At 50.3% G+C, this 24,204-nt stretch overlaps 8 protein-coding genes across 8 annotated transcripts; 3 read left to right on the forward strand and 5 right to left on the reverse strand.

Moving 5' to 3' along the window:
* Positions 1 to 460: 460 nt before the first annotated feature.
* Positions 461 to 814, reverse strand: FIBRA_07331 (uncharacterized protein; the record flags this gene model as incomplete). The annotated part of the gene is made up of 1 exon (XM_012329016.1): positions 461 to 814. The coding sequence occupies one exon, from the start codon at positions 812 to 814 to the stop codon at positions 461 to 463; it is 354 nt and encodes a 117-aa protein (XP_012184406.1).
* A 1,805-nt stretch (positions 815 to 2,619) lies between these two features.
* On the forward strand, positions 2,620 to 4,479 carry FIBRA_07332 (uncharacterized protein; the record flags this gene model as incomplete). Its single annotated transcript, XM_012329017.1, has 8 exons — positions 2,620 to 2,693; positions 2,763 to 3,116; positions 3,167 to 3,221; positions 3,277 to 3,358; positions 3,410 to 3,540; positions 3,596 to 4,141; positions 4,190 to 4,357; positions 4,417 to 4,479. The coding sequence occupies 8 exons, from the start codon at positions 2,620 to 2,622 to the stop codon at positions 4,477 to 4,479; spliced, it is 1,473 nt and encodes a 490-aa protein (XP_012184407.1).
* A 679-nt stretch (positions 4,480 to 5,158) lies between these two features.
* Positions 5,159 to 6,276, forward strand: FIBRA_07333 (uncharacterized protein; the record flags this gene model as incomplete). Its single annotated transcript, XM_012329018.1, has 5 exons — positions 5,159 to 5,515; positions 5,565 to 5,610; positions 5,674 to 5,949; positions 6,016 to 6,080; positions 6,139 to 6,276. 5 exons carry the CDS (start codon positions 5,159 to 5,161, stop codon positions 6,274 to 6,276), a joined length of 882 nt encoding a protein of 293 aa, XP_012184408.1.
* Positions 6,277 to 6,706: 430 nt separating this feature from the next.
* On the reverse strand, positions 6,707 to 8,807 carry FIBRA_07334 (uncharacterized protein; the record flags this gene model as incomplete). Its single annotated transcript, XM_012329019.1, has 7 exons — positions 6,707 to 6,839; positions 7,103 to 7,560; positions 7,633 to 8,139; positions 8,190 to 8,243; positions 8,297 to 8,357; positions 8,409 to 8,584; positions 8,652 to 8,807. The coding sequence occupies 7 exons, from the start codon at positions 8,805 to 8,807 to the stop codon at positions 6,707 to 6,709; spliced, it is 1,545 nt and encodes a 514-aa protein (XP_012184409.1).
* A 4,588-nt stretch (positions 8,808 to 13,395) lies between these two features.
* Positions 13,396 to 14,052, reverse strand: FIBRA_07335 (uncharacterized protein; the record flags this gene model as incomplete). The annotated part of the gene is made up of 1 exon (XM_012329020.1): positions 13,396 to 14,052. The coding sequence occupies one exon, from the start codon at positions 14,050 to 14,052 to the stop codon at positions 13,396 to 13,398; it is 657 nt and encodes a 218-aa protein (XP_012184410.1).
* A 3,023-nt stretch (positions 14,053 to 17,075) lies between these two features.
* Positions 17,076 to 18,968, reverse strand: FIBRA_07336 (uncharacterized protein; the record flags this gene model as incomplete). The annotated part of the gene is made up of 9 exons (XM_012329021.1): positions 17,076 to 17,454; positions 17,513 to 17,621; positions 17,684 to 17,691; positions 17,750 to 17,781; positions 17,850 to 17,866; positions 17,923 to 18,191; positions 18,248 to 18,331; positions 18,381 to 18,548; positions 18,601 to 18,968. 9 exons carry the CDS (start codon positions 18,966 to 18,968, stop codon positions 17,076 to 17,078), a joined length of 1,434 nt encoding a protein of 477 aa, XP_012184411.1.
* A 336-nt stretch (positions 18,969 to 19,304) lies between these two features.
* FIBRA_07337 (uncharacterized protein) lies at positions 19,305 to 19,772 on the forward strand (the record flags this gene model as incomplete). Its single annotated transcript, XM_012329022.1, has 3 exons — positions 19,305 to 19,476; positions 19,532 to 19,546; positions 19,606 to 19,772. The coding sequence occupies 3 exons, from the start codon at positions 19,305 to 19,307 to the stop codon at positions 19,770 to 19,772; spliced, it is 354 nt and encodes a 117-aa protein (XP_012184412.1).
* Positions 19,773 to 20,291: 519 nt separating this feature from the next.
* On the reverse strand, positions 20,292 to 24,095 carry FIBRA_07338 (uncharacterized protein; the record flags this gene model as incomplete). The annotated part of the gene is made up of 11 exons (XM_012329023.1): positions 20,292 to 20,496; positions 20,556 to 20,731; positions 20,793 to 21,950; positions 22,008 to 22,358; positions 22,411 to 22,644; positions 22,692 to 22,948; positions 22,999 to 23,419; positions 23,476 to 23,598; positions 23,648 to 23,824; positions 23,883 to 23,960; positions 24,036 to 24,095. 11 exons carry the CDS (start codon positions 24,093 to 24,095, stop codon positions 20,292 to 20,294), a joined length of 3,240 nt encoding a protein of 1,079 aa, XP_012184413.1.
* Between the last annotated feature and the right edge of the window lie 109 nt (positions 24,096 to 24,204).

The raw sequence follows: 24,204 nt of genomic DNA on the forward strand, positions 1-24,204 counted from the left end.
TGTCGCCGATCGAGAGCTTGTCTGTCTTGCATGTTCTGTAGCTGATCAGTATGTGCACAGAGCTTGCAACTGCACTTTAGCATCGGGGTAAGTAGGGTAGAGGTAGAAGGTAGGGACAACTTCGCGATTTCGCAGTGTACCCGGCTACACCGAAGCCGGTCGATATGCCATATCCGGTAATCGTAGTTGGTGTGCGCTAATTCGCCCCCGATGGCTAGGCTCGTACCCAGCCTTTTTTGCTTTAGAACTCCGCTTCAAAAGTAGGATAGAACATGTTCTTCGCTTTCGCACTCAGATTTTTGTACTGAGCAAGAATAAACGAAAATGGTGAGAACGAGAACGCGTTCTCAGCCCGACTGGCCTGCGACTCTTTTTTTTTTTTTTTTTTTATTCCAGGGTTTATACTCCATACCATAGGGTACATGCAGAGTTGTAAAGAAATGGTAATGCGGGGCGGTAGTCACCCCGAATCGTACCCCTCACTCCCGAACGACCTGAGGGGTGATACTGTTCGTGATTGACTCCCGTCTGTAGGGCTGGCTTGCTCGAGAACGAGATAGTCGGCCATCTGTGTGTCCGCGATGAACGCGGGTGGGGGATATGCCGGGGCTTGGGTCCTCCATGCCTCGATCAATCGAGATGCTGTAACATCAGCACTGAACTCCTTAACAAAGAAGTCGTAATCCTTGGAATCGGGGTGAACGTCTGCGGGGTCCCTGGCCTGCGACTCGCGAGTCTGCCCGACGACCCCCTCCGTGAGTTCCACTCCATCATGGATTACGGCCGAATCTCCATGCACATCATTGCGGCTCATCCTTGAGAGGAGTATGACGCTACGACTGACTGTATCTCTCCGTCGTACCGTTGATCAGATTCTTATTAATGCCCACTGGTAATCAACCCTTCGCATAAAAGCCTGGATATATCGCGACATATCTAGAATAAAGCGTACAAATGGCGCACGATGCGAAAATCGCGCTACAAATTTCCCCCGGAATTCAAATCTGGAGATTTCTTGCATCTAGATAGCATCGAATATGACGTCTTAAGTCTTGTGCCGCCAACTTGGATGGATTCAATGAGACTGTCATCTCAAAACTCGAACAGATTTCAGCTCATTCAACGAAGCTATTATTCAAAGTGCATACCCCCTTGCGTTGTAACCACATACCGCCAACTTCTAAGTAGCAGCAGCGCGCGACCACATACAATGCATCATTGCCAAGCCAATATCACCAGCTCAATTGATGTTTTTCCCACCAATCCCCCACTATTCCCGGGTTCCGGTCTTCGTTGAAGCCGTAAGTGACTCTTCGCTTCCGTCCACATGCGACGATTTTCGGGCTCACCATGATAACGTACGGTATGTTCCTCAGGAAAGTCCCACTTAGCCGCGTTTCCTCGGAGGCTATCTCATCGATGGCGGAATGGTCAAGGGTACGCAAATACAAGGAAAATCGTCAAAGAGCTGGGGATGTCTTGGTTTTGCATATCGTTTACCTTCTAGCATATGTGAGTAGTTGGCGTTTGGAGTGTTGATACGGGTGATGGTCAAGAGCAAAGAGCGAGAATAATTATTTTATTCTAGACTCGTAATGTCTAGAATATATACGAAAGGATTTACTTCGTATGAAAATATGCGTAACGTTGTGTGGCTGACGTTCAGCCACACATCACATGCTCTCGGCTTGTCCTTTCCCGGACTGCCTCGCAACATGGAGTGTCCGTCGGAGAACCGGATAGTATGACTCATTTTTCATGAAGCACGCATAGGCCCTCGAGCAAAGCTCGGGCCGCTTTCCAAGTTAAGGGGATGGTTTTTGAGCTTCGACGGGCCGTTCCGGCACATCGGGAAACCTCGATCACAGCTCCTTCCGAATAAGGGGCTCTGCCGCCGCGGCCCAGCGCTTCCCGATATTTTCCGAGGCTCGGGCACCGGTAAGTCTTGACTCTGCTGTACCGGTAGCACAGCCGAATGTAACACTGATCCTAGGCTCTGCGATGCTCCCATTCAACAACAAGTTTGTCACATTAGACAAATCTCACTCAATTACAATCGCAGCCAGGTCTTGAAGGCGATTGGAGTGAAAGAATGAGCTCATAAACATTGACACGATATTCGGAGACAATGACTATGCGATGCTTTAGGCTCTGTATGCGTTAGAAACTGAACTGCCTGCTCGTAATGGTGCTACTGGTAGACGAATTTGATTTTGGATGGCTCAATCGCATTTTGTACTCAAACGCGCTCGACGCTGCAACGCGTGATCGCATCCGCTTGCGCACGTGACATACGTGTTATGGTCGAGCGACCGTGATCCAATTCGGACAACACGATGCTCAGTCAGTAGGATACCCTGAGGTGCCCTTGCTTCATCTGCTTCTAGAAATTGAGTCTACCACGTAGTCTCTGATCATACTCAACGTTGTCCTATCGTAGACATCGTCGCCTTTTCTCCCACAGCGTTGGCGTGCAGACTTCCTCTCCAACTCGCGCCATTGCTGCGTCTCTCTCCTCGTGTTCACCTCCCTCCTCCCACATGGAAACAACGACCTTGCTCAAGTAGCAGTTCCTCAAGCACGAGTCTCATCTTTGTGGATTTGTCCATCGACGCGGTCATGCCAAAGGGGGGCAGCAAAATCGCATTCTATGCGGTTGCAAGGGGCCGCACGCCTGGTGTCTACTCTACTTGGTGCGCTCTTCCTTCGGCTTCATAGATTAATCTTTTTTATGCCGCATATACTCATCCGCGACCTATCAGGGACGATTGCGAACTTCAAGTGACCGGTTTTCCCGGTGCGCGATACAAGAAATTCAATAACGCCGCAGATGCAGAGGTCTGGGTAGCATCCTACGGCTCGGCTTCTGATCCGTCGGGTATATCCTCTGCCCCTGCGCCATCCAATGCGCCCCCACAGGCCGCAAAGTCGCACCCCCGCGCGTCAGAGGCATCGCCCTCGATGCGAACTACCAGTCGCAAGAAGAATCCAGCAGAAGAGGTACTAGAAGATGAGACAGGATGGGCGATCGTGTACTCGGACGGGGCGTGCAAGGGTAATGGGAAGGCAGGCTCGATCGCGGGGGTGGGCGTGTGGTGGGGCCGAGACGACCCGCGGTGCGCCTGTCTACCCGTTTAAATGCGCGGCTGTGCTAAGACTATGATAGGAATCTCGCGGAGCGGTGTCCTGGCATGCAGACCAATAATCGTGCAGAGCTGATTGTGAGTTGGGTAGATCTACTCGTATGACCTGCGCGGCTGAGCATTGATTGTGCAGGCCATCATCCGCGTGCTCGAGACCGCCCCGCGTGATAAGCAGCCGCTCCTGATCAAGACCGACTCACAGTACTGCATAAATTGTCCGTAATGTTTTCGTCTCCTCTACATGTTTTCGTAACACGGGTTTGCAGGCATCAGGTCGTGGTTGCCAAAATGGCTCGCCACCGGCTTCAGATCGTCGTCCGGAGGGGTTGTGAAAAACGAATTGCTTATCCGGTACCTCTCCACTCTTCTCGATCAGCGAGGGCTGGCAGGGCAGAAAGTGCGTGCTTGACTCGGCCTATCATAGCATATATTAACCGGGCGGCTGAATGCAGGTGTCCCTGCAGTACGTCCGCGGGCACTCGGGGGAGGAAGGAAATGAGGGCGCGGATTATCTCGCGAATGTGGGCGCAACGAAATCTGAGGAGCCAGAGCGGGACTGGGAGCTACTCAGGCTAGGCTTGGGCGATATCCAGATCGAGACGACTGGGTCGAAGGCCGCGAAGACTAGCGGGAAGGGAAAGGGGAAAGCGAGGGTGACGGCAGAGGAGGCAGTGTATGCGGATAAGGTTCCCCGCAGAACGGCAAAGGTGGCTAGGCGGCCGTCTGCAGACGCACAGACAAAGACGACTGCAATCGTCGAATATCCTGCTATTCCCGTCTCTCAGAACACGACGGCGATTGTGAAGGCAGAGCAACGGCCCGCTCCTGTGTCGACCCGCGCGCACTCCAGGGCCGATACAGACATGTATAAAGCATCCTCTCAATCGTGTTCTGTCACAGCGACAGCACGCCCAGCAGGCGAAGACAGGGCTGAGGCGGATAGCCACACCGTATACGGCGCGGAAGCAGACACCGTTATGGATGCTGCAGAACTCGAGGTGCGCTTCGATATCTTCGCCCAGTTCTTTTGACCCAATGTTCTGTAGGCATATGCTGCTGCGATGTCAACCCCAGCCTCTCAAAATATCACGGTTCATGCTGGGAAGACGTCCCATCTGTGTGGAACGGAAAGAATTGTACCTGTGGAAAGACAAGCTGCCGCCGCTCCCGCAGAAGCGAGGGATGATATGGAGATGGACCCTGCCGAGCTTGATGTGCGTAATTGTGCTCGCTCATGTCTTAGTCACATCAGTACTGAAATGATGTTCTGCAGGCATACGCTGCCGGGCTGGTGAGTCCAGAAGAGATTGAGCTGGAAATGTGGCTGGAGGACTAGGCTGAGTGGGTGCCATCTTGAGCGTTGACTGAGTGGACAGAGTTCTACTGGTATATCATATATTTGGTGCGTGTATGCATGTTGAGGTGTGGTTTAATTGAATGCAGACGCTGAGCGCAATGGAAGGTGGGGCAACAATGGCGCACACGCGCTTGGTCTATTTCATGATCGATCGAGGCCACCTGTACATGATGGAGCACAGAGCACGGGACGGGCAGTCTCGTGGTCGAGGAGGCGATGTCTGTGTCCTGCGCAAAGCTCCGCGTTCGACAGCATAAAAAGTGGCATGTGAGACTACTCCAAGCGACTAACTGCTTTACGAAGGGGTGGAGATGGAGGAATAGCGTGGAGATAGGTGCTATATCTCAACTCAAGCTGCGGGCTGCAACGCCGTGACCTGGTGCACGCGGTGTTGATACGCCGAGTGTGAATGTCGGGAATGAAAGGACGGGACGGGGCTCGTACTTGTCGCGCGTCGGGCAGTGGGCAGATGACGTCAAGTCCCCAAAGTCTCTCGGGCGAGCAAGTGTTGTTGTCGCGCTAGTAGCCTCGACTCTCATTTGCCAAATGTCCCTCGCCCGCACTGCTCTCCTGTCATCGGCTGGCTATAAAGGCTCCCCACCCGCCGCCCCTTACGTTCAGCGAAAACCCCTGTGTCCTCACCAACGATTCGAGCCTCATGCACGACGAAGACAACCCGAGCATCCTCACCGTTCCTAATGGCTACCCGCGCGGCCGGGACGTCAACTTGCTCGCAAACGATATTCCCAGCTACCACGAACCAGCGCGCGTCGCTCTCGTTACAGGCGCAGGCCAGGGTATCGGGCGCGCCATCGCGCTCCGCCTCGCACAGGACGGCCTCGACGTCGCGATCAGCGATATCGCCACGAATGCGGACCGCCTGAGAGAGACGGCACGCATCGTGAAGATACACTCCGGCCGCAGGTGTGTTGCGCTGCACGCGGACGTCGCGAAGGAGGACGATGTGCGCGCCATGGTCAATCGCGTTCTAGACGAGATGGGTAGCCTGGATGTGGTTAGTCGTTATGTCCCCAGTCTGTAACTTGCGGTCATACGCTTCCTAGATGGTCGCCAACGCAGGCATCGCCATTCTCGAGCCCCTGGTAGAATGTGAGTGTCGGCATTGAGCCCGTGCTTCGGTGCTGACCCCCCTCTTCCCTTGCCGCGCACCAGCACGGCTCAGCGCCTGGGAGCAGACGTTCGCCATAAATGTACACGGCGTGATGCTCTGCTACAAGTACGCCGCGCGCGCGATGATCGGGCAGGGCCGCGGCGGGCGGCTCATCGGTGCATGCTCGATTGCGGGCAAGCGCGGCGACCCCAACTCGGCCGCGTACTGCGCGAGCAAGTTTGCCGTGCGCGGGCTGTCGCAGAGCGCGGCGATTGAGCTTGCGCCGTATGGGATCAACGTGAACTGCTATGCGCCGGGCGCAATCCACACCGAATTTTGTGAGTGTTCCAGTGGGGTGTTTGCGCGTTGCAACTGGCTAATGGGTGTGTTCTGCTACCAAACAGTGGATAAGGTGGATGAGAAGTACACGAAAGAGGAAGGGAAGGAGAGGGGCGCGTACATCAAGAAAGTATGTCTGTACACCTCTCGCTTATATGCGCGTTATCGCTAAGTCGTCGCGCCTGCAGCGTGCGGAAGCCATTCCGTTAGGCAGGATCGGCACCCCCGATGACGTTGCGTCTCTTGTGTCATTCCTGGCTGGCCCGGACTCTAAATTCATTACTGGCCAGGCGATTATAGTGGACGGTGGCACTCTATTTGACTGATTCGGACTCTGCTTAATCCTTCAGGGTACTGACACTTGTGACTACAGCATAGCATTTATACTGCGCCACTCGATTGATTGCTGGATAGCTCTCACCTGACGTTTCACTCTGTTCCGCCTGTCCTTCTATACTCTTCGCAGCTGGAGAACGACACTTATTTCTGTTGACGCACAGGGCCCCAGAGATGAAGGCTACTGTCTCGCCCGCCCACCGTGCGGCCTCACACTCAGCTTATTGTGTCAGTCACCTAGTGGTATTGCAGTCATCTATGGTACCCTGAAATCTTGTCGGGCTTCGGAAAAACTGCTAGCCTCATTTGACCTCAATCGCACCATAAGATCTGTAGTATACATATGGTAGCTATGTAGGGTTTGGGTTGGTAATTGTTCTCGGGACACGGGCATCGGAGATCTGCCCAGGGGTCAATATTTCAATTCCCACTGTCCCAGCCTCTGAACTTGATGCATATAGCATCAGCTTCACTTTCTAGGACATCGTCACCTTCTTTGCCACCCCGACGGATTGCGTTGTTTTTCAGCGCGACAGTGGCCGCAGCATAATATCTTTACTGCACCACTTGAGCGCTAATCGGATTCCATCCAACTCGTCGTTATTTTGTCCCTCGTGTCCTTCTGCACTTTTCGTGGTTGAGAAATGACGCTTGTTTTTATCAAAATACAAAACTTCATAGATGAGTACTTCTTACTACTGTCCTGCCCGCCCACCGTGCGGCCTGGCTATTACTTGCGTGACATTACTAGGTGTGATCAGTGATGAAGAATGCCTACGCTCCGGGATAGGATGTCTCGTTCTCATCATGGCGTACGCGTGTTCGTTCATAAATTCGTAGCACGTCTCTTCAAGCTTCTCCTCCTCCTTCATGCAGTTGCGTTCCACCTTCTCGAGTTTTCTCTCGTATTCGAGTCTCTTGTTGTCCATTATCCCCGAGTTGTTCTTGACAAATTCTTCATTCTCCTTGCATCTGCGTGTAGTCTTCTCGAGATTCGTTCTGCATTCCTCGAACCGACGTTCCATCTCCCTTCTTATTTCCCCCCGTTTTTCCCGTTCTCTCTCAATTTCTGCGTCGTGCTGCTCCATTGCTTTCCTCCGCTTTTCCCGCTCTCGCTCGATTTCCGCGTCGTGCTTATCCCATTCATCCTTCCGTTTTGTCCTCTCCAACTTGAGCTCAACTTCGTGTGCTTCATTTTCTTCCTTGCGTTTCTTCTGCAGATCTTCGACTTCTTTTGCGAACATTGCACGCATTTCGCCTTCCTCTTTGAGCCGCTGTTCATGAATGATATGTAAGTTTTTCATCGTCTCTAGCTGAGCTTTGCATCTTGTACGGAATTCGCGTACCTCGCGGAGCTTTGCTTCAGAGAGCTCATATCTCCTTCTTTCTTCTTCGCGTTCAGCTTTCATCCTTTCGAGCTCCTGCTCATAATTCCATCCCCTCTCCACTTCCTCTTGTTGCTTCTTTTTGTCCTCCTTTCGCTTCCGTGCTTCTTCTTTTCGCCTACTCCGTTCTTCTTTGCGCTTGCTTTGTTCTTCCAAGTACATTTTCATGATTTCGTCACGTTCCATTTCGAGCTTCTCGCATTTTTTTTGTGTCTCCTGAAGTCTCATATCGAATTTCTCTCGTGCCACCTCGTACTTCATTTCGTACAGCGCTTTGCAATTACATTGTCGCTCAATCTTCTCGCGCCGTCGTTTATTCTTGCGCTGTCGCTTCTTGTACCACATCCTTTGTTTTCGTGGCATGTTTCGTCGCCGCCTGTGATTACATTTGTGCTCCAGCTTCTTGGCTTGCTTTTCGCAACTACATTTCCATGCGCCTGTATCGTCTTTGTCAGGAATTCTCTCAAACTAAAAGTGTGTGCTTTAGTTGACGTTATCCTCGAAGCTTTACTAAATACCTTCCACACAGCCTGACGACTAATATTGGTCACATCGATTCTCATGAGCTGGACCTAAATCACCAATTACGAGTCTTGTAGCAGGCAGATACTCGAAAAATCATTACCGGTGTGTCGTGATCTCTATAATACAAAGCCCAGCCTAGCTCATAGTCAGGGAGCTTGATTCTGTAACATGAATAGTCACCACAAGTCTGCAGTAATTGGAACATTCCATACATGAAAGCAGTTGGTCCAAAAGAGCCTATCCTCTCTAAAATCCAGCACACTTTGAAGCTTCCTCCAATGACAGGCTCTTCAGCACGATTGCATAGTCGTTTCACTTGCGTGTAAAACCGATATCGCGAGTCCTGGACTGTATAGTTATCGTGGAGCCCCACATTTTCGATGTGCCACTGCAGTTACGGAAAGGTGTAGTACATAAATCTCCAACTTGAGTAATTGCATGCGCTAAAATCATACCACATCGGAGGGGCCAACTGCTTTATTTGCTATCACGCCCTTGATTGCGGGCAGTTCTTCGTGATCCCCGCTAGGTATGGCCGCTCGGGTTGCAAAGGCGTAATTAGTGATCGTGTAGAGGCCGTCAGCAAGCACCGGAGGGAGTCCACCCGCCATTGCGCACTATGACCGATAACAATGTCCTGACTGGGGAGTCTATGATATGATAGAGGGATAGAGGTAAGCACTTGCTACTCAGGGCTTATACATGGTTTAGATTCCCGCTCTTTTAAACGTCTCGCACCTCTTTTTGGGTGGTATCAGATATTCGACAGCTTTCTATACATGAAAGCGGAATTTTTATACATATCTGACCCGGCAGGCGCCTTGTACTAACAACGTTCGCAGGCTGACTTACCGCCAGCACAGCATAGTTCTAGTCTGGAGGGTTCAAATCGACTCGTTCGAGCGCAACGAGTATGGGCCTCTAAAACTTCCTGGAAGGCTCCCAAGTCTGTTTCTTCATCCAAGTAAACACCGGATCGTGTATGAGAACCACCGCCTTCACAATGATAGGTGATGGCTATGCATCAGAAGGATGTTACTGGTAGATAGGAGGACCACACTAGTAGCGCTACTCCAACGCCCTTAGCCTCGGCCCACTGTGGTATTACTTATAGGGCGCTAGCGCTGGCCCAGTTTCCAATCCTCATGTCCTCGCTCCTCTGCTGTGCTACTAGTCATCCATCGCGCGCAGTAGATTCCAGTGTCCTCGCCGCGCTCCGGTCACCTCTACTTGGCTCAGAGCCGATTAGTGATGCCCCAGTAAACGGCTGACCCCCCGAGTTCAGGCAGAAGACTTAAAGGATCCAATCCATAGATTATATCTGGCTGTCAAGAGGATAGGAGAACGCACACTCTTTTCCCGCTAGGTATGTAGACCAATACACTCGGAGAGCGCACTTGGGGCTAGGGATAGCCACTCATATTCTCGAGGATCTCGCCATATTATCCTACTTCGTCCACGCAACCCCCGTCTCTTGTCCAACCATCCCGCTTTCTTTTCTCGTGATTTTGTTTGTAGTGTATGCCGGTCGTGGGAAAAGGCGCTGCGCCAAACTTGGCTGTGCCCTGCTTGCGGCACACGATCAAACCGCAGCTAATTACTTTAGAATTCGGCCACGGATTATCGAAAGTATCAGCTATTCCCTAGGTTTTGTCCATAACTAAACATTCGTTTAGGTGCTGCATCCTGAGCCTATATTTTTTTATTACAATCATTTGCCACTCAAGTAGTGTAACTTGAAGCGTGACGCTTCGTAATTATGCGATGCAGTTGAAAATACCCGAATTATATCTTAGCTCAGGACAAAACAAACCTTGGAGCATAACTCCATGTATTGCGAACCGCAGCGAGACACTTGCATTCGTCTTGCGCGGTTGCGATTATTGTTCAGCACTCACCTATTCCGAAGTTAGTGGGAGACTGAAACGATCAGTGTTGACGTTATAGCGGTGGTGCCGCACAGAAGCATCTCCCGGTGTTTAAGCTCACCTTCAAGTAGGAGATGTATGAGTAGCATGCGATGCTAGAGGCCATAGGTCCACTTCCTGGATTTCAAGAGGTTGTATAAGCATCTATAACGTTAGAATAAAGAGTTCGGCTGTGAGCGGAGGAACATCAGGCATAGAGGGGCGTAAGAAATGCGTTTAACGTCGCGTTCGCGACCGACACGACGCATCTGTACGATCGTAATCAGGACGTTGAAGATGACTCCATGGCGGTTTTCATCTACTTCAACTTAAAAGGGGGGTCGGACCCCTCAACGCCCTCATCTAGGTTGTGCATTTTAGTAACACAAAAGTCAGTACGCCAGTACAGCATTTCGGCAGAGATGCCGTCACACTTTACAGCGCGTTTTGCGATATTAATGTCCACGGAATGGCATTCACTATCCGGGCATGAGATTTATATATATTCACCTCAATGCTTCAGGATGAAGTACCCTGAAGCACCATGTACGTCTTTCCATTTACTGTATCCTACACTTCGTACTTACGGTGACGGACAGTCGCTGTTGGCAGGCTACGTTGCGTGCGCGCGAACGATTACTTAGCGCACCATTGGAAAGAACCGGGTCGTTCTTTGATACCGTCTTCATCTAGGAAAAGCCAGGGAAAAATCGCAATGGATAAAGACTACCATTCGCCTGTACAATCGCGGGAGCGGAAAGTTCCCATGGATAATACAATTTCTTCTAATCCTCACTGACTTCAAATCGAGGAGAAGGATTCTATCAAACGCAGTACCCCTCTTTGGTGGTCATACTTTCTATTGGTCAGGCCATACAACTTCCCTGCAGGCAGCGACGTCCTTGTCGCGCCTCTTTATTTCCAGGTATCACTGAATGTAGACGGTTCATTCGACCAGCGTGGGGCATTACTATGAGCGCGAGTGCCATTAGTCTCCCGTTGGGTTCCCTGGCAGTTCAAAGACTGGCCTACTTTATCGGCACTGTCCTGAGGCATAACATTGGTTGTATTTGGAACGATATCTGTCATCATGATTTCGGCAAGCAGATTGGTATGTATATCCCCTTCCTGCACTTTCTTCTCATATTCAGTCATTGCTCTATCAGCTCGCACGCAAGGACGACCTATTGCATCTGGGCAGGTGTCGGTCACGGGCGCCTGTGTATTCTGGTTCGGTCATCTCTTGCCCTGCCTGCTCGATCTGCAATTTGTCGGCAATTCAGCGTGAGTAGCAGCTTAGTAAATATAGGAAGCGGAACGAATGTGACGTAGGATGAAAATAGGGATGTTTGGACTGTTGATCGTTGATACACTCTACCCTCTCATGAAACGTTGGACGAATTAATCCCAGGCTTGGCTCGGTCTGTATTCGATTGAAGCTATATTCAGCTATTTTACTTATCAGCATCATAGGGATAGCATTGACATGGGGTCTTCCTGTATGCTGGGTCTCTAACGTCAGTTACATGGATTAGACAATTGTCCTCGTTTTATTCATTGGAGGCGTCTGGTTTGTGCCTTCCGGATGACATATGTTACTCTTGGACCACTCCACCACGTTCAATTAGCTGGACCATCTATTATGATACTATCCATGGGTGCATGGATCGACGCGACGATACAAAGGTTGGCGTTGGAAGCACGGCCATCCCATTCGGCGGGAATATTCGTCCAATCCTTGGCTGTTTTTCAATTTGCTTCGTTGCATGTCTTACATATGCTGGTGCATTGAATGGACAAGGCCCCATCTACTTTATTGGAAGCGTAGGGTCCACTGCCCTCCACCTCTTTTGGCAGGTGATGACGCTCGATCCTGATAACAGCCCCGATTATTGGCGGAAATTTCAGGTGGGTGGCTTCCTTGGCTCCTGGTGCTATCTCAAACTATCTGCCACTATCCCAAGGAAAATGGCACGCTTGGGCTACTCATCTGGGCGGGAATGTTATGTGACTATGCCTACGGGCGCTATCCTCGTAAGTTCATTTCGTATTCGATTTCTCGCTGAACTCATTTATTTCCCTTTTTTAGACTTACACGGACTTGCGAGAGCATGATTCATCATGACTCACTGCAATGGAGATGAATGATCCGAACGCCTGGTTCATCATTAATGTGCTCGTCTATGTAATCGTATACTAGTTTATTTATTCGATGTGCTTGCCAATCAGAATGAGGTATTTAACGCTGTCCGTGTTACAGCCGAAAGACGATAGTTTTCCGAAATACTTGCTAAGACTATTTGTATAGCGGGTTGTGTAGGGCTATACTCGTGGACGAAAGGGCGCTCTAAGATTCAAGTTCCTCCAATCAAGCAGGGGCGGGTTGGGCAAGGCTCAAGCGTTGGTCGCTAGATAGGCGCTCGCAGCTTGCCACAATCATTCACCTCCTTGTCTTTGATACGGAACGGTACTCGATATCCTCGCGAAAAAAGGAATAATTCTTCGTTGATGCACTATAGTCGTCCTGAAAACGAGTCGTGGTGCTTTATTCAAGTCTCTGGGTATCAGAAAACTAACTAGTGGCACTGACATCAGCATCATTCCTACGCCTGGATATAATATCTGTGAAGTTTGTAAGTTCTCTCCTCTTCGAGTTGTTACACATATTTATTCTTTATAAATATATAGCCCTAGGAACATGAGTGAAAGCAGAATGTGGCGTGTACAGATGCGCTGTCTCGGACCTCGGTGTCCTGGACGAGTCTGAAGACAAGGCCGAAATGTTCCTGTAATTGTAGGATGGCAGCTATGACATGGTGTGTACTCCATGGTCTGTCATGAGCCACCCCTTCGTCGTAAAGTTCACATTGATGAACTAGGACTAGAAGCTGCGTTGGCTGTAAATGTCGAAAGAAGGGTCCTCTGCTCTCTCACTGATGGGAATACCCAGACCAGGACTTCTCCGTAAAACGTATGGGTTTCAAAGAGAGCCAGTTTATTCGCATACATCCTATTCACATTCTGACTTCTCCCATTCAATAATACAGGGACGAATCAACTGGATGGTCCCCATGACTTGCGCGTTGAGCCGAGTTAAATTTCTTCGCTTGTGAACATTATGCCAATACGTGGCTGCAGCATCGATTTACGCGCAGTTGATTTTTTGAAAGGATTGCTATCATCAGAGGCGGACGATACCACTTTCAAAAAGAAATATCTGATGCGCATCGTATTCATGGAATACATGTGGATTTTTCACGTGTCGCCACAACAATACTGGCACAGTCACTGATCATTCTTCTTCTGCAACCATTGGTCTAGGTATCGGGTCTCCAGACCCAGTCTCACTCGCCAATTTGTCGGCCAATCCCCCTAATTCTTTTTCCATTTCCTCTTTTGTTTCATCAAAGCTTGAATACTCGAAGTCGATTAATATGGCGGAGCCATCGGGCTTGATGACGAAATTGTATCTGTTGAGGTCCCCGTGAACGATTTCCAGCGCATGGGGACGGCGAACGATGGTCTGGCACGCAGCCAGGTCGTCTATGCCTGCGAACCTCCCTTCGATATACTCCATTAAAAAACCTATGACTCTATCGTTCTCTGTCAAATGCCCGAGGAAAGCAGGTCCAATCCCCTCTCCATCGATTTCCTGATATATAACCGTCTCGGAATGAGCCAACGAGATTTCGAACTCGAACCTAGCAAACTTGATGATAGCGAGGCGAGACTGCCACCTCACTAGCTGCACTCTGAGAGATACAGATTTAACAATCTCTGGTGATAATAAGTCGATCCTTTTCGGATGCCAGCACGTCGGGATTGAGGGGAAGGTGTGGAAAATTGGATGTGCTAATGGAGCACCATCCTGAAGAGAGACGTAGACTTGCGTCCAATCTGTGGGAGGCAACGGCGGAAGTGCTGCATAAAATGCAGGCAGGAACACCATAGTGTCCAAGTCGTACGTGCCAGCATCTACGAGGATATATCTGACTCGGCTGCCCATTCGGATGCGATGTCCTCTTCGTTCTTCGAGTCCACTTCCATGGAAAGCATTCCCCACTGAGTGCGCACACCAGCTCCATCAGTACGGATGTAGTAGGTGCCTTACTGAGCTGGTGTCCTCTATGTCGCCAGAGCCTGCCAGTGTGGCGTTGCTCATCACTAGACTTGAAAAATCGCCCTTACAGCCTCAGGTAAGTTCTGTACAGTCTCCCCGCGAGGCAGAATGTATCATCAGTTAAACGTGTCTTCTGAAGGAGAATAGTAGCATATCGCAAGGAGGATGACTCACAGTGCGAGGCTTGAAGCTTGAAGCCTGAAGCCTGAATGACTGTCGTGTTGGGTGCCACAATGACTTACGGAACCAAATTCAACTATGAGTGTTCGAGCGCTTTAGCGCCTCCGGAAACCATGCTTATCTTCTCATCCATCAGTACATTTTTGTCCATCCCAGAGAGAGAGACCTTGTAATAGCAAGCGAGCTCGTGCTGTACGCAGTGAACTGCATCAGCGTTCGATATAAGAGGGTATTTGGATTTGTGGCACATCCTAATCCGCCAACAGTATCTGGCTGAGATTCACACTCGCTCTTTAACCTATTGGGATGCCGTTTATGCTATAAAATGAGGCACCATGGCGTCTATGAGCACCAGATCCTACTCTACTATGACGTCCTCTCCGGAGCCTTTGTTCAAAGACACTAGTTTGCATCTTTCTGCTCTACCTGTTTCTGTTAATCCATACGATTGCCACAGTGTGCAAGCAAGATCATATCAAATATAGATGTGGCTGTCTTGAGGATGGTGAATTCAAGATGTGCGCCGTGCGCCGCAACACAAATGTCAGACGCACACACTTACAGCCAGGAAACACCAAATATTCTGGGAACTACTGCAAGAAACACACCGTCAGGGAAAACGCTCCCGTCACGATGAGGAAGGTGTAACCGATTCGCATGCCACGGCCCGCTGATCTGAATCAAGTACGCGAGCCTCATAGCGAAGGGCAGAGTGTCCCTATATATGTTATTTCACGTCTTGTTCTTGTATGTTGAGTCTCTTCGGTGTGTACTTGAATCCTTTGTCGTTGAGATACAAGGCATGAAAGCCAGCGAGCCATCGATTACTTCTAATATACCTTATTGATCAACATCAGACATTTGATAGACTCAATCTGATGAAAGTTTGTGGGTCCATCTGATTCAGAGCCGTAATGCATAACTCCTGGGAATCACATTTTTGAGATGCACCAGATAACAAGGGGAAGACAGTTTGTGAGTTCTGAACTTGAGTCACACAGCACGATTATTTCCCGCACCATTCTCTCTTGAGCAGTGTATTTCTCACGTCGATATCATCAGCCAGTATCAGAGCCTTTCGATTGCGTCCACTTCTCCAAGAGGGTGACATACTAACTTCCACTCCCACCGGTCATATTTCCCTTTCCGCAAGCAGCGCTCTGAAATGGTAGCTTCGTCAAGGATGAAAAACCGATCAGGTAAGTACACTCACTACTTTCATAAATCCAAGCCACCAACACCGCTGTATGGCTACCCGCCACGCTTGGGGACAATGACGCGTTCTTTGCAACTGTGGTGCGCCTAAAGACGGTGCTCGTGGAGGCATGTCTCGTGTATCGACTCTGGACTGACAATAGCGAAGGCAAGGTCCTGAGCTCCATATTCTCTTCCTTTGGTGGTGCTGAGGTTTGGTACGGACACGAGATCTTCTGCGCCTGTCACGTCGATTAAATGGACACTCTTGCCGCTGACATCCTATAATTTAAGAAAGATCTACCCAAATATGGTTGTCGCCTCTGGATCGATGAAAACTATATCGCGAGATTGAGTTCAAACCTATCCCCCCGAAGGGGGTGAGCAACCTTTTTGCTTCGAGGGGGATGCAAAAGACGTCTTTTCCGACCTACCTCTTGTCTGTCAACGAGGGCGTCCGTTTTTTTACAAGCCCGCACGGTCCCGGAAGGAGATTGAAATTCTCCGGCTGTGCCGTAGTTCTCCCCATGTCGCGCAGCTCATTGGGCGGATCCACCCAACGGCCAGCCTATCTTCTCGAAATACGAGCACAATCTGCTCTACACGTCGTAAATCAACAGATCCGTCGTTGTCATCCGTAAGTGGGTGCTCGGCATCGTGGACGGTCTCACTTACCTTCACTCGCTTGGGCACACTCACCACGATATACTACCGCGCAACTATCTCCACAGCGATCCAACACCAAGCGACACTTTGCACCGCAAGTTTGCAAGGCATTTGAGCTTCTTGCCATGTACCCAGAGGACCCACTCAAAGCTGCATTTAGCGTGACTACGGATGTGTATACCCCTGTGACAATGCTGCAGCTCTTCTGTTGTGGGAGCAACCCCCACACTCCGTACGACCACTGGCCCGTTTTGCCCCCATTCGACAAGATTTTCGAAACATGCGCTCGAGAGAATCCGGGAGACCAACCCTCGCTTGTGCAAATAAGAATGTGACTGGAAGGGGTCTAAGAATGTGATGATATGTCGCTAGTGGAAGTAGTCAAGTCTGGCCCAGCGGAGGTCTAAGTAGCCTTACATTTCTGCCTGCTATTATTGCCTTAAATCGCGAAGCGTTTTCAGATAGGAGAGATTATTTGGCAGCTCTGTATATGTCGCAGTTGCACTTTCAGATTTCACGTATAGCAATTCACCTCCATTGTTGTGTCGAAGTCTTGTTTACGGATCTGCATGAACGACGCCATAAATCAATAAATCAACACCATCGCATTGGGAAAGCCAGTGGTTCAGGCTTCCCAATTGCTGTGAATCAAGGTAGGAAACATACATTATTTCTGGGACGTACTCAATTGATCGGAATTATGTACAGTGATTGAGCGAACCTACACTATTCCGTTAAAAAGACAGCGCACATGACGGACTGAAAAGGTGGAAGACCAAACACGCTCACTTACGTACTCGCGATTCTCATCCTTATGCATCCTCATGATCTTCGGCGCAGCTTCCATATTCTTCCTTTCCGTCATCCTCGTCTCCCTTCGTTTTCTTCTTCTGTTTTCCACCTTTCGCCCTGTCTACTTTCTTCTTCCCCTTCATGTCTTTCGCAGAGCTTGCCTTTTTCACAATCGCTCCAACCTCCTGTTTCCAAACTTCGAAATTGGTACGCTCAGATGACATCGCGATCCGATTGAGGACGTCCACTTCTGTCTTCCACACGTCCATGCCGCCCGTAGCACCAAGTCCTCCACTTGCACCAGGCGTGTCAAAGGCAGGTGTTTCGAGGATCAAGGGCAGATCTTTCGTTCGGGAATCGGATAGCACATGCGAGAAGGTCGCTAGGCCGAGCTCGCCACTGCGATACATTATCAGGGCCCCCGAATGAATCTGAACATGTGAAACGAGGAACGCACATGCCAATATTCTCATGCCTGTCTTTCTTGCTTCCGAGGGCACCTTTACTGTCATTTAGATGCATACCTCGGAGGTATTGGAGTCCAACGTCACGTTCAAATTCGGCCACTATGAATCAATTTGGACCAAATTAGTGATTCCAAACATTGTTTGTTTAAGTCCGAACTTACTTGTTGATCTACGAGAAGTAAGACACCATGAGCTAATTGTGTATCTGAGTCACAATTTGTGCATACTCCCAGCCTTCTTGTGTCCTGATATCATATCCCTAGAGAAATTGAACTCAGAACAGGACCGTCGCAGTAGTTTCAGCGCTCGTTCGAGATCGGAGCTCACCGCGGCAAACATATGGCCTATGAAAATCAGATGTAAGCGAAAACGCGCCGTGTCATGTGTTACAAATACTCACAAGTATCCAAGCAAACTCCAACTCTGCTCTTGTCATCCACTTGATCAATGATTCTCCCTAGCTCTGAAAACTCTGATCCGATTACGTTTCCTGATCCTGCCTTCATACCGCTTGTTCTTAGGAGGAAAGCAAATGAGTGATCGAGTAAACTAACCATGTTCTCCAAAACAATGACCACGCGCTCGGTTTCTTTATGGGCTCGATTAATGCATTCAGCGATAAAGCCCAGCGATTCTTTCACTGTAGCTTGACCGACAGTCGATCCAGGGCTAGCAGACAGGAAATGTTTCCACTTGCATACGTCTGAGACAAAGATGGGATTCACTGGAAATTATAGAGCTCAAGATCGAGCTGCTCGCATCGCTTGAGGTCGTCCAAAAAACACTGGTATGATTTTTCGCGTTTCGCCCTATTAGGTGGTGTTTGAGTATATGCACACAGAAGGGGATGGCGCTTACTCGTCAGGATTTCCTAGATTAACGAGGTAGCTCCCGTGAGGAAGGACATGTTTTGCAGAGTATCCAAATGCTTTCATACGGGCTTTGAACGTAGCGACAGAATGCTCTGTGAGCGGAGTCGACGTCCATTTGCGTTGCGATTTGAGAAAAATAGCAAACGCATTTGCGCTATGTTATCGTTACATGCTAAGTACATGGGGATGACATAAAATGAGCTCACCCAACAGCCGCAGCGTTTGCCACCGCATTTTCTACTCCTCCAGCCGAAGAGACATGGGGGCCGACCTTCCACGCGCTGACGACCCTCGTGGCAAAGTCGGAGAGTGTAGGTTCTAGAGGTGGCTCCCTGTTCCGCTTCCTAGGTTTCCTCTTCACCTCTTCAGGTTTCGAAAAGTCTTGCTCATCTACCTGAGGAATTGCCCCTTGTGATTGAGAAGCCGGTCCACGCGTGCGCTTAGTTGGCCGAGTATTGCTTTGCGTCTCCTTCGAGACTATGTTCACGGCAATTGCAACGCTTTTCGCATTTTCAGTTAAAGTTGGAATAGCGGACATTAGACGAGAACTTCGGCGGAGAGATATGTTGGCCATTGCGATCGCGCGACCTGAATGCCCTATGAATTTGCCGTGAATAGCCCACAAACAAAGGCGGCGGGTAAGCTATGTTCTGGCCGCGCACGTGAGCGCGCATTTCACGTGATAAGCCATCAATCGATCAGGCTCCTCAAATGGAAAGTGGTGTGTTGGTGGCTTGAGCAACATGGTTGATGATGCTGCCGACAGCAAGTGGTGCTCGGTGCCAGGTGAAATGGGGATGATGTCATATACAAGTAGTGTCTCGTGAACTTATATAAAGCAGATTTACGGTCAACAATCCCCTCACCTTCGACTTTCATCAATTCATTCTTCAGACACCTTCTATTCGATATGAACCACCTCGTACCACCTCAGGAGAAGGTATCGACAGAGACTAGCTGGAAGGGACGTTTACCCGTGGACCACGAGATTCCCCCTCAGCACGAGCCAAATTCTACAAATGACTCGAGTCACCTCATTCCTCCCCAAGAGGAAATGCGCAGAGATGCGACCGCAGGACATGGTATGCCATCCTCCAATACTCTTCCATTAATTAGCATTGTTGACGCATATAAAAGCACCCCTAGACAAGGGTACGTTTAAATTCAACGTGGGTGCACGCAACCTGCGTACTAACTTCTATCCTGTTCAGGCATTGGTCGTCTCCGTCGCGAGCTGGACACTCGCACCGTCCACGATGACGCACTCACGAGGGACGACCAGCTTCGGAGCAAGCAAATGAAGGATTCTGTCCTGGCTGGGGCGGCTGGAGTGACAGGAGAGGACGTCGGGTTTGCGGAGAATAAGCGGCTTGTCTGAAGCCCAAACTCAAACCTCTGAGGCGAGGCGGACGCAATGACACGGATAATCTCAGAGCATACATATATCAGCACATACATGCAAATGGTCAGGTTCTACTATACAACGGCAGCTACCAAATGCACTTAGTTAGTACATTGATCCTACAATGTTGCCGGCGAAAGACAATAGAGAAGGAACGGCAGGACCTGTAATAAAGTTTTCCCGAGTAGATGCAACCTCTGAGTCGGAGTACACGCCGGTGCACATATCTATGTCCTTCAGCTCGTTGAAAATCAAGCAGAAATATGTCATGCAAATTATGCCTAGCACAGGTGCTCTCCCATACCCAGGCAGTTCACAACAGACCTGAGGACGGGACAAGCACTAGGACAGCAAACACTGTGAAACTCACGTCGTCGGTGCGCGCACCTTGACACTCCAGCTGGCGACCTTCGTATGCAGGCTCGTTTTCCGCGATATGATGCTCGGAGCACTGCCTAGAATAAAATCACATTACCAGGTCCAAGTCATCTCAAATTATGCAACACCTTCCTCAAGCCTCGACAGGTTCATCGCACCCCTTCCAAAACCCGCAGCGAGCGCCGAGAAGCCTCTCTCGCGGACTTCTTGCAGGAATACGTCGTGCTGATCAGCCAGACGCTCGTTGTTCTGTCGGATTTCACGTATAAGCCCATGTGCCCGTGCACAGTTCGGGCACTCTGTTTCATGCTCCCCAAGGCACCTAAAGAAAGGACATTTTTCAGCACCCACAGCCACGTCAGATAACGCCTCATCACTTACCGTTGGTGATAGCTATGACCACACATGAAATGCACGCTTGGGAGATCGAGCTGGCCCTGGCAGGATGCGCACTGCGTGACATGGAACACCCGCGGATGCGCTGCATCACTCAGCTCTTCCACTTGGCGTAGCTTTGTGCTCGTCTCCGAGCGGTACGAGCTGATCAGGTCACGATCCTAGCCAGAACAACGGCCATCAGCGGCGGCGAGATACTGAAATACGGCGAAAGAGACGCACCAAGTTCACGTCTTGCCTAGCTTGGCTGATCCGCCGTTCCAGCCATTCTCGAACTACGCCCACGCCCACGACGCCATTGCGTCCGAGGATTCTGACCACTTCAAGCGGCGCCATCACTCCTCTCTCTTCCACCTCTTTCAGTACACCCTGCAAATCCGCCTCATGCCGCTTGAGCAGCGCCGCATCCGATGTAAGGAAGCGCAACACAAGCTGGTACAGGTGTGGATGATCGGGGCCGTACTTATGCAACGCGCTAATGACTTCGTCCGAGGGAGACTGCGATGAGGATGAAACGGAAGAAGCATCGTCCCGCCATCGATCCATCCAAAACCGCAGCACATCTTCATGCATACCTTGGCGCTCCCAGAGAAGCACGAGCCCCGGAGTGAATGCACGCGTCGAGCAAAGCACCAGCGCGTGCGTCGCGTCATACGGCAGGTCGACGCTCTGCAGGAGTTTAAGGGCCTTCTCGTTCGCACTCGTGATTGCCTTCGTATCGTTCTCTGACACGATCCCGTTCACAGCTGAAGTGGTCGGGGTTAGGTAGAGTTCCAAGAGCGTATTCCACACCGCGATCTGGTCGTACTGTTCCGCCATGTCGTCTGCGTCTGGATCTCGCTCCACTTCGGCCGTCACTCCTCCATCAACACTTTGTCCCCATCTCTTCAGCGCGACGGCCTCCAGGAACCGCACAAGACATTCACGGTGGTCGACAAAGTGTGCGAAGAAAAGTCGCGGCGAGGGCCGCTTCACGGCGTTGATGCGTGGTTTCGCAGAAAGCGCTGTTGAAGTCGCCCCGTTCGCGGTCGATGGCGGCGGCGTGGATGTTCTTGAAGACTCATGGATAGACGCATGGCGAGACGGGGCCGCAGGTCGCACAGTGGCGCTCGACGTGGCCATTGATGCGGATTCTGATATAACAGGGGCAGGCGCGGGAGTGGAAGCGCGATTAAGGGCCAGGTAGGATAGATAGGACTGCCCAGCGCCGGTGCTAGCCTGACGTGTGGGTGTCGTCTGTCCATCCTTGTCATCGTCCCGGCTATCGTCATCAAAGGTGAGCGGAGCGAGGCTTGTACATATATCAATCAGGAGCTGGGTTGTCTCATCCGGAAGGCTTGAGAGCATAGCACGACCATACCGCGCAAGGTTGGTCTCTGCCTGGAATATCACCGTATTAGAAAGATGTAATGAGGATCATGGGATGCGAATACATACTGCTTCAGTTCCCAATCTCCGCAGATATACGAGGGCATCGCGATAATTTCCAGCGTCTTCAATTTGTATCCGCAGGTAATCTTCATGCCGTTCGTATTTCTTGGCTAAATAGGTCGCATGCTCAAAGTAGCCAGCTTGACGACAGACGCGGATAGCAGTATCAAGATCAAAAGGTAACTCATCCGTAGCTCGTGATGATTCGCGGCGGATGAACGCATCAAGACGTGAGACATCCTTGAGCTTGGTGTATGTGTTGAGAAGCAGAGTCGTGTGATCCGCGTTAGCATGGCCTTGAGTGTGCAACTCTTGCAGATAATTCACTAGATTATGTATGCGCTGTGCGTCAAGGAGCTGGGACATCAAATGAGCACGCGAAGGTGTCAGATAGTATCTATGTGTTCACCTTGCGAATGACATAACTTGGCTGTAGATGTCCAATGGTGGCAATGTACTGCTGGGTTGCGTTGTCGTAGTCGGCTTTCCCATACAGATTATCTGCGTACTGGCGATGTATATCCGCAACAGTAGCAGCATCGAGATGCTGAGTCTTTGCCATGTTGAGGGCGGGAAGGTATAGGCCTCTCCGATACAACAAGTCCAGCTTGACCGATGTGGGCTTTTCTGCTAAGCAAGACAGCTAGCCCACTTTAGTGTCATTAAACAGAACTTATTGAGATGACATACCGAGCCATCCGATGCGAGCACATATATCTGCCCATACGCAGAGAACACAGTCCGCACGCCATAATCAAATGTACCTGCATATGCTACAAACTTATTCTCCGGATCAAATATGTTCACCTTTGTAACCTCTGCACCAGACACATCATTGTTTCTGGCGTAGTGTCGCACAGTTCCGGAGGCTGCGCTAGCAGACGCCGCTAAAGGAGGGGATACTATCACGATGTAGTTCACATGCGTGTGAACAGTCGCCTTTGGACCTGTATGCCATGTTATCTATGCATGGAACAATTCGGAAAGTTCAATATACCTTCGTATGCATACGACGAACCCCTGTTATCTGTCCCGCAAACGAATATCGCCTCGTCTCTTGCCACCACAATGTCTCTCCCAGCTCCATCCATCACTGCACACCCCAGCGCGCACCCGGTCTCGCTCACCACCGTGGCAGATATACTGCTCCCTCGCCCTGATGCCTGATATGCAAGCACTCGATTGAGGGTCACGATGAACAAATACACATGCGGGTTATCCTCGCTCGCCTCTCGAAATCCCAGGCCTGTAATGGGCTCCCCTGGTGATTCATGCACAACTCTTGCCTTGGGCAGTGAGCTTAGTGACGTCGAACCGGAGAAAATAGATTGATCAAGGTGACGGTAGAGCAGTACTGTACCATCAGCAAGTCCTATAGCAAGATATACAAGCGTTTCTGATAGCGCGATTGTCGAAACCTAACGCATACAAATTGAACAATCATTGTCGTGACCGATCAATATTGAAGACTCACCGGATGCGGACGGCTCCCGCTTTGCACCTTCGTTGATCTGAGCAATATCGGCGCGCCTGTTTTCTTGTCATAATGCTCGAGGTCCCACACTTTGAGGAAGGGATGCCGTGCAGTATCCTCTTCCTGCAACCTGACTCAGATTCGAGTCTACCGACGTGTGCAACATACATACCCCCAGTGTGACCAACACACCTCTTCCTTCTGCCATGTGCGTGACACGCCCGCCCGCATGCGCCAGCCAGCTCTTTATGATTTCAAATTCGCGGCTGAGGAGGTAGACGGAGCCATGAATGTCCGCAACCACCACGCCGAGAGAGCTTGAGATAATTGTGGAGATTTCAGGAGCTTTCTACATATCATCTTATGCAATGAGCAGTCATGATTCATTGAGACAGTCACAAACGCACCCTAAGCACTTCGGGCGTGCTCCCCAAGTCATGAACATCCTTCACGGGTTCTAGGTCGAAGAACGTAAATTGCCGCCACTGCAGAAAGGCATGACGCGGGCTTATACATCAGTCATTGGCTTGTTCATAACAATAGGGTATTGATGGACTAACTGCAGGCGCGGAGAGTCCCGCTGTCTGTTGCGAAGTTGCAGAGACCGGTTGAGCGGACATTATCCTGAGAAATTTGGAGGGGCGTAGCTAAAATGTTGACACGAAGGGGCGAGACGGAACACTCAGAATCCCAGAGACACAGTTCGTTAGGAGGAATCAGTGGTGCAAA

Source organism: Fibroporia radiculosa (assembly GCF_000313525.1).
Source record: "Fibroporia radiculosa TFFH 294 genomic supercontigs, scaffold12821, whole genome shotgun sequence".
Taxonomy (NCBI): domain Eukaryota; kingdom Fungi; phylum Basidiomycota; class Agaricomycetes; order Polyporales; family Fibroporiaceae; genus Fibroporia; species Fibroporia radiculosa.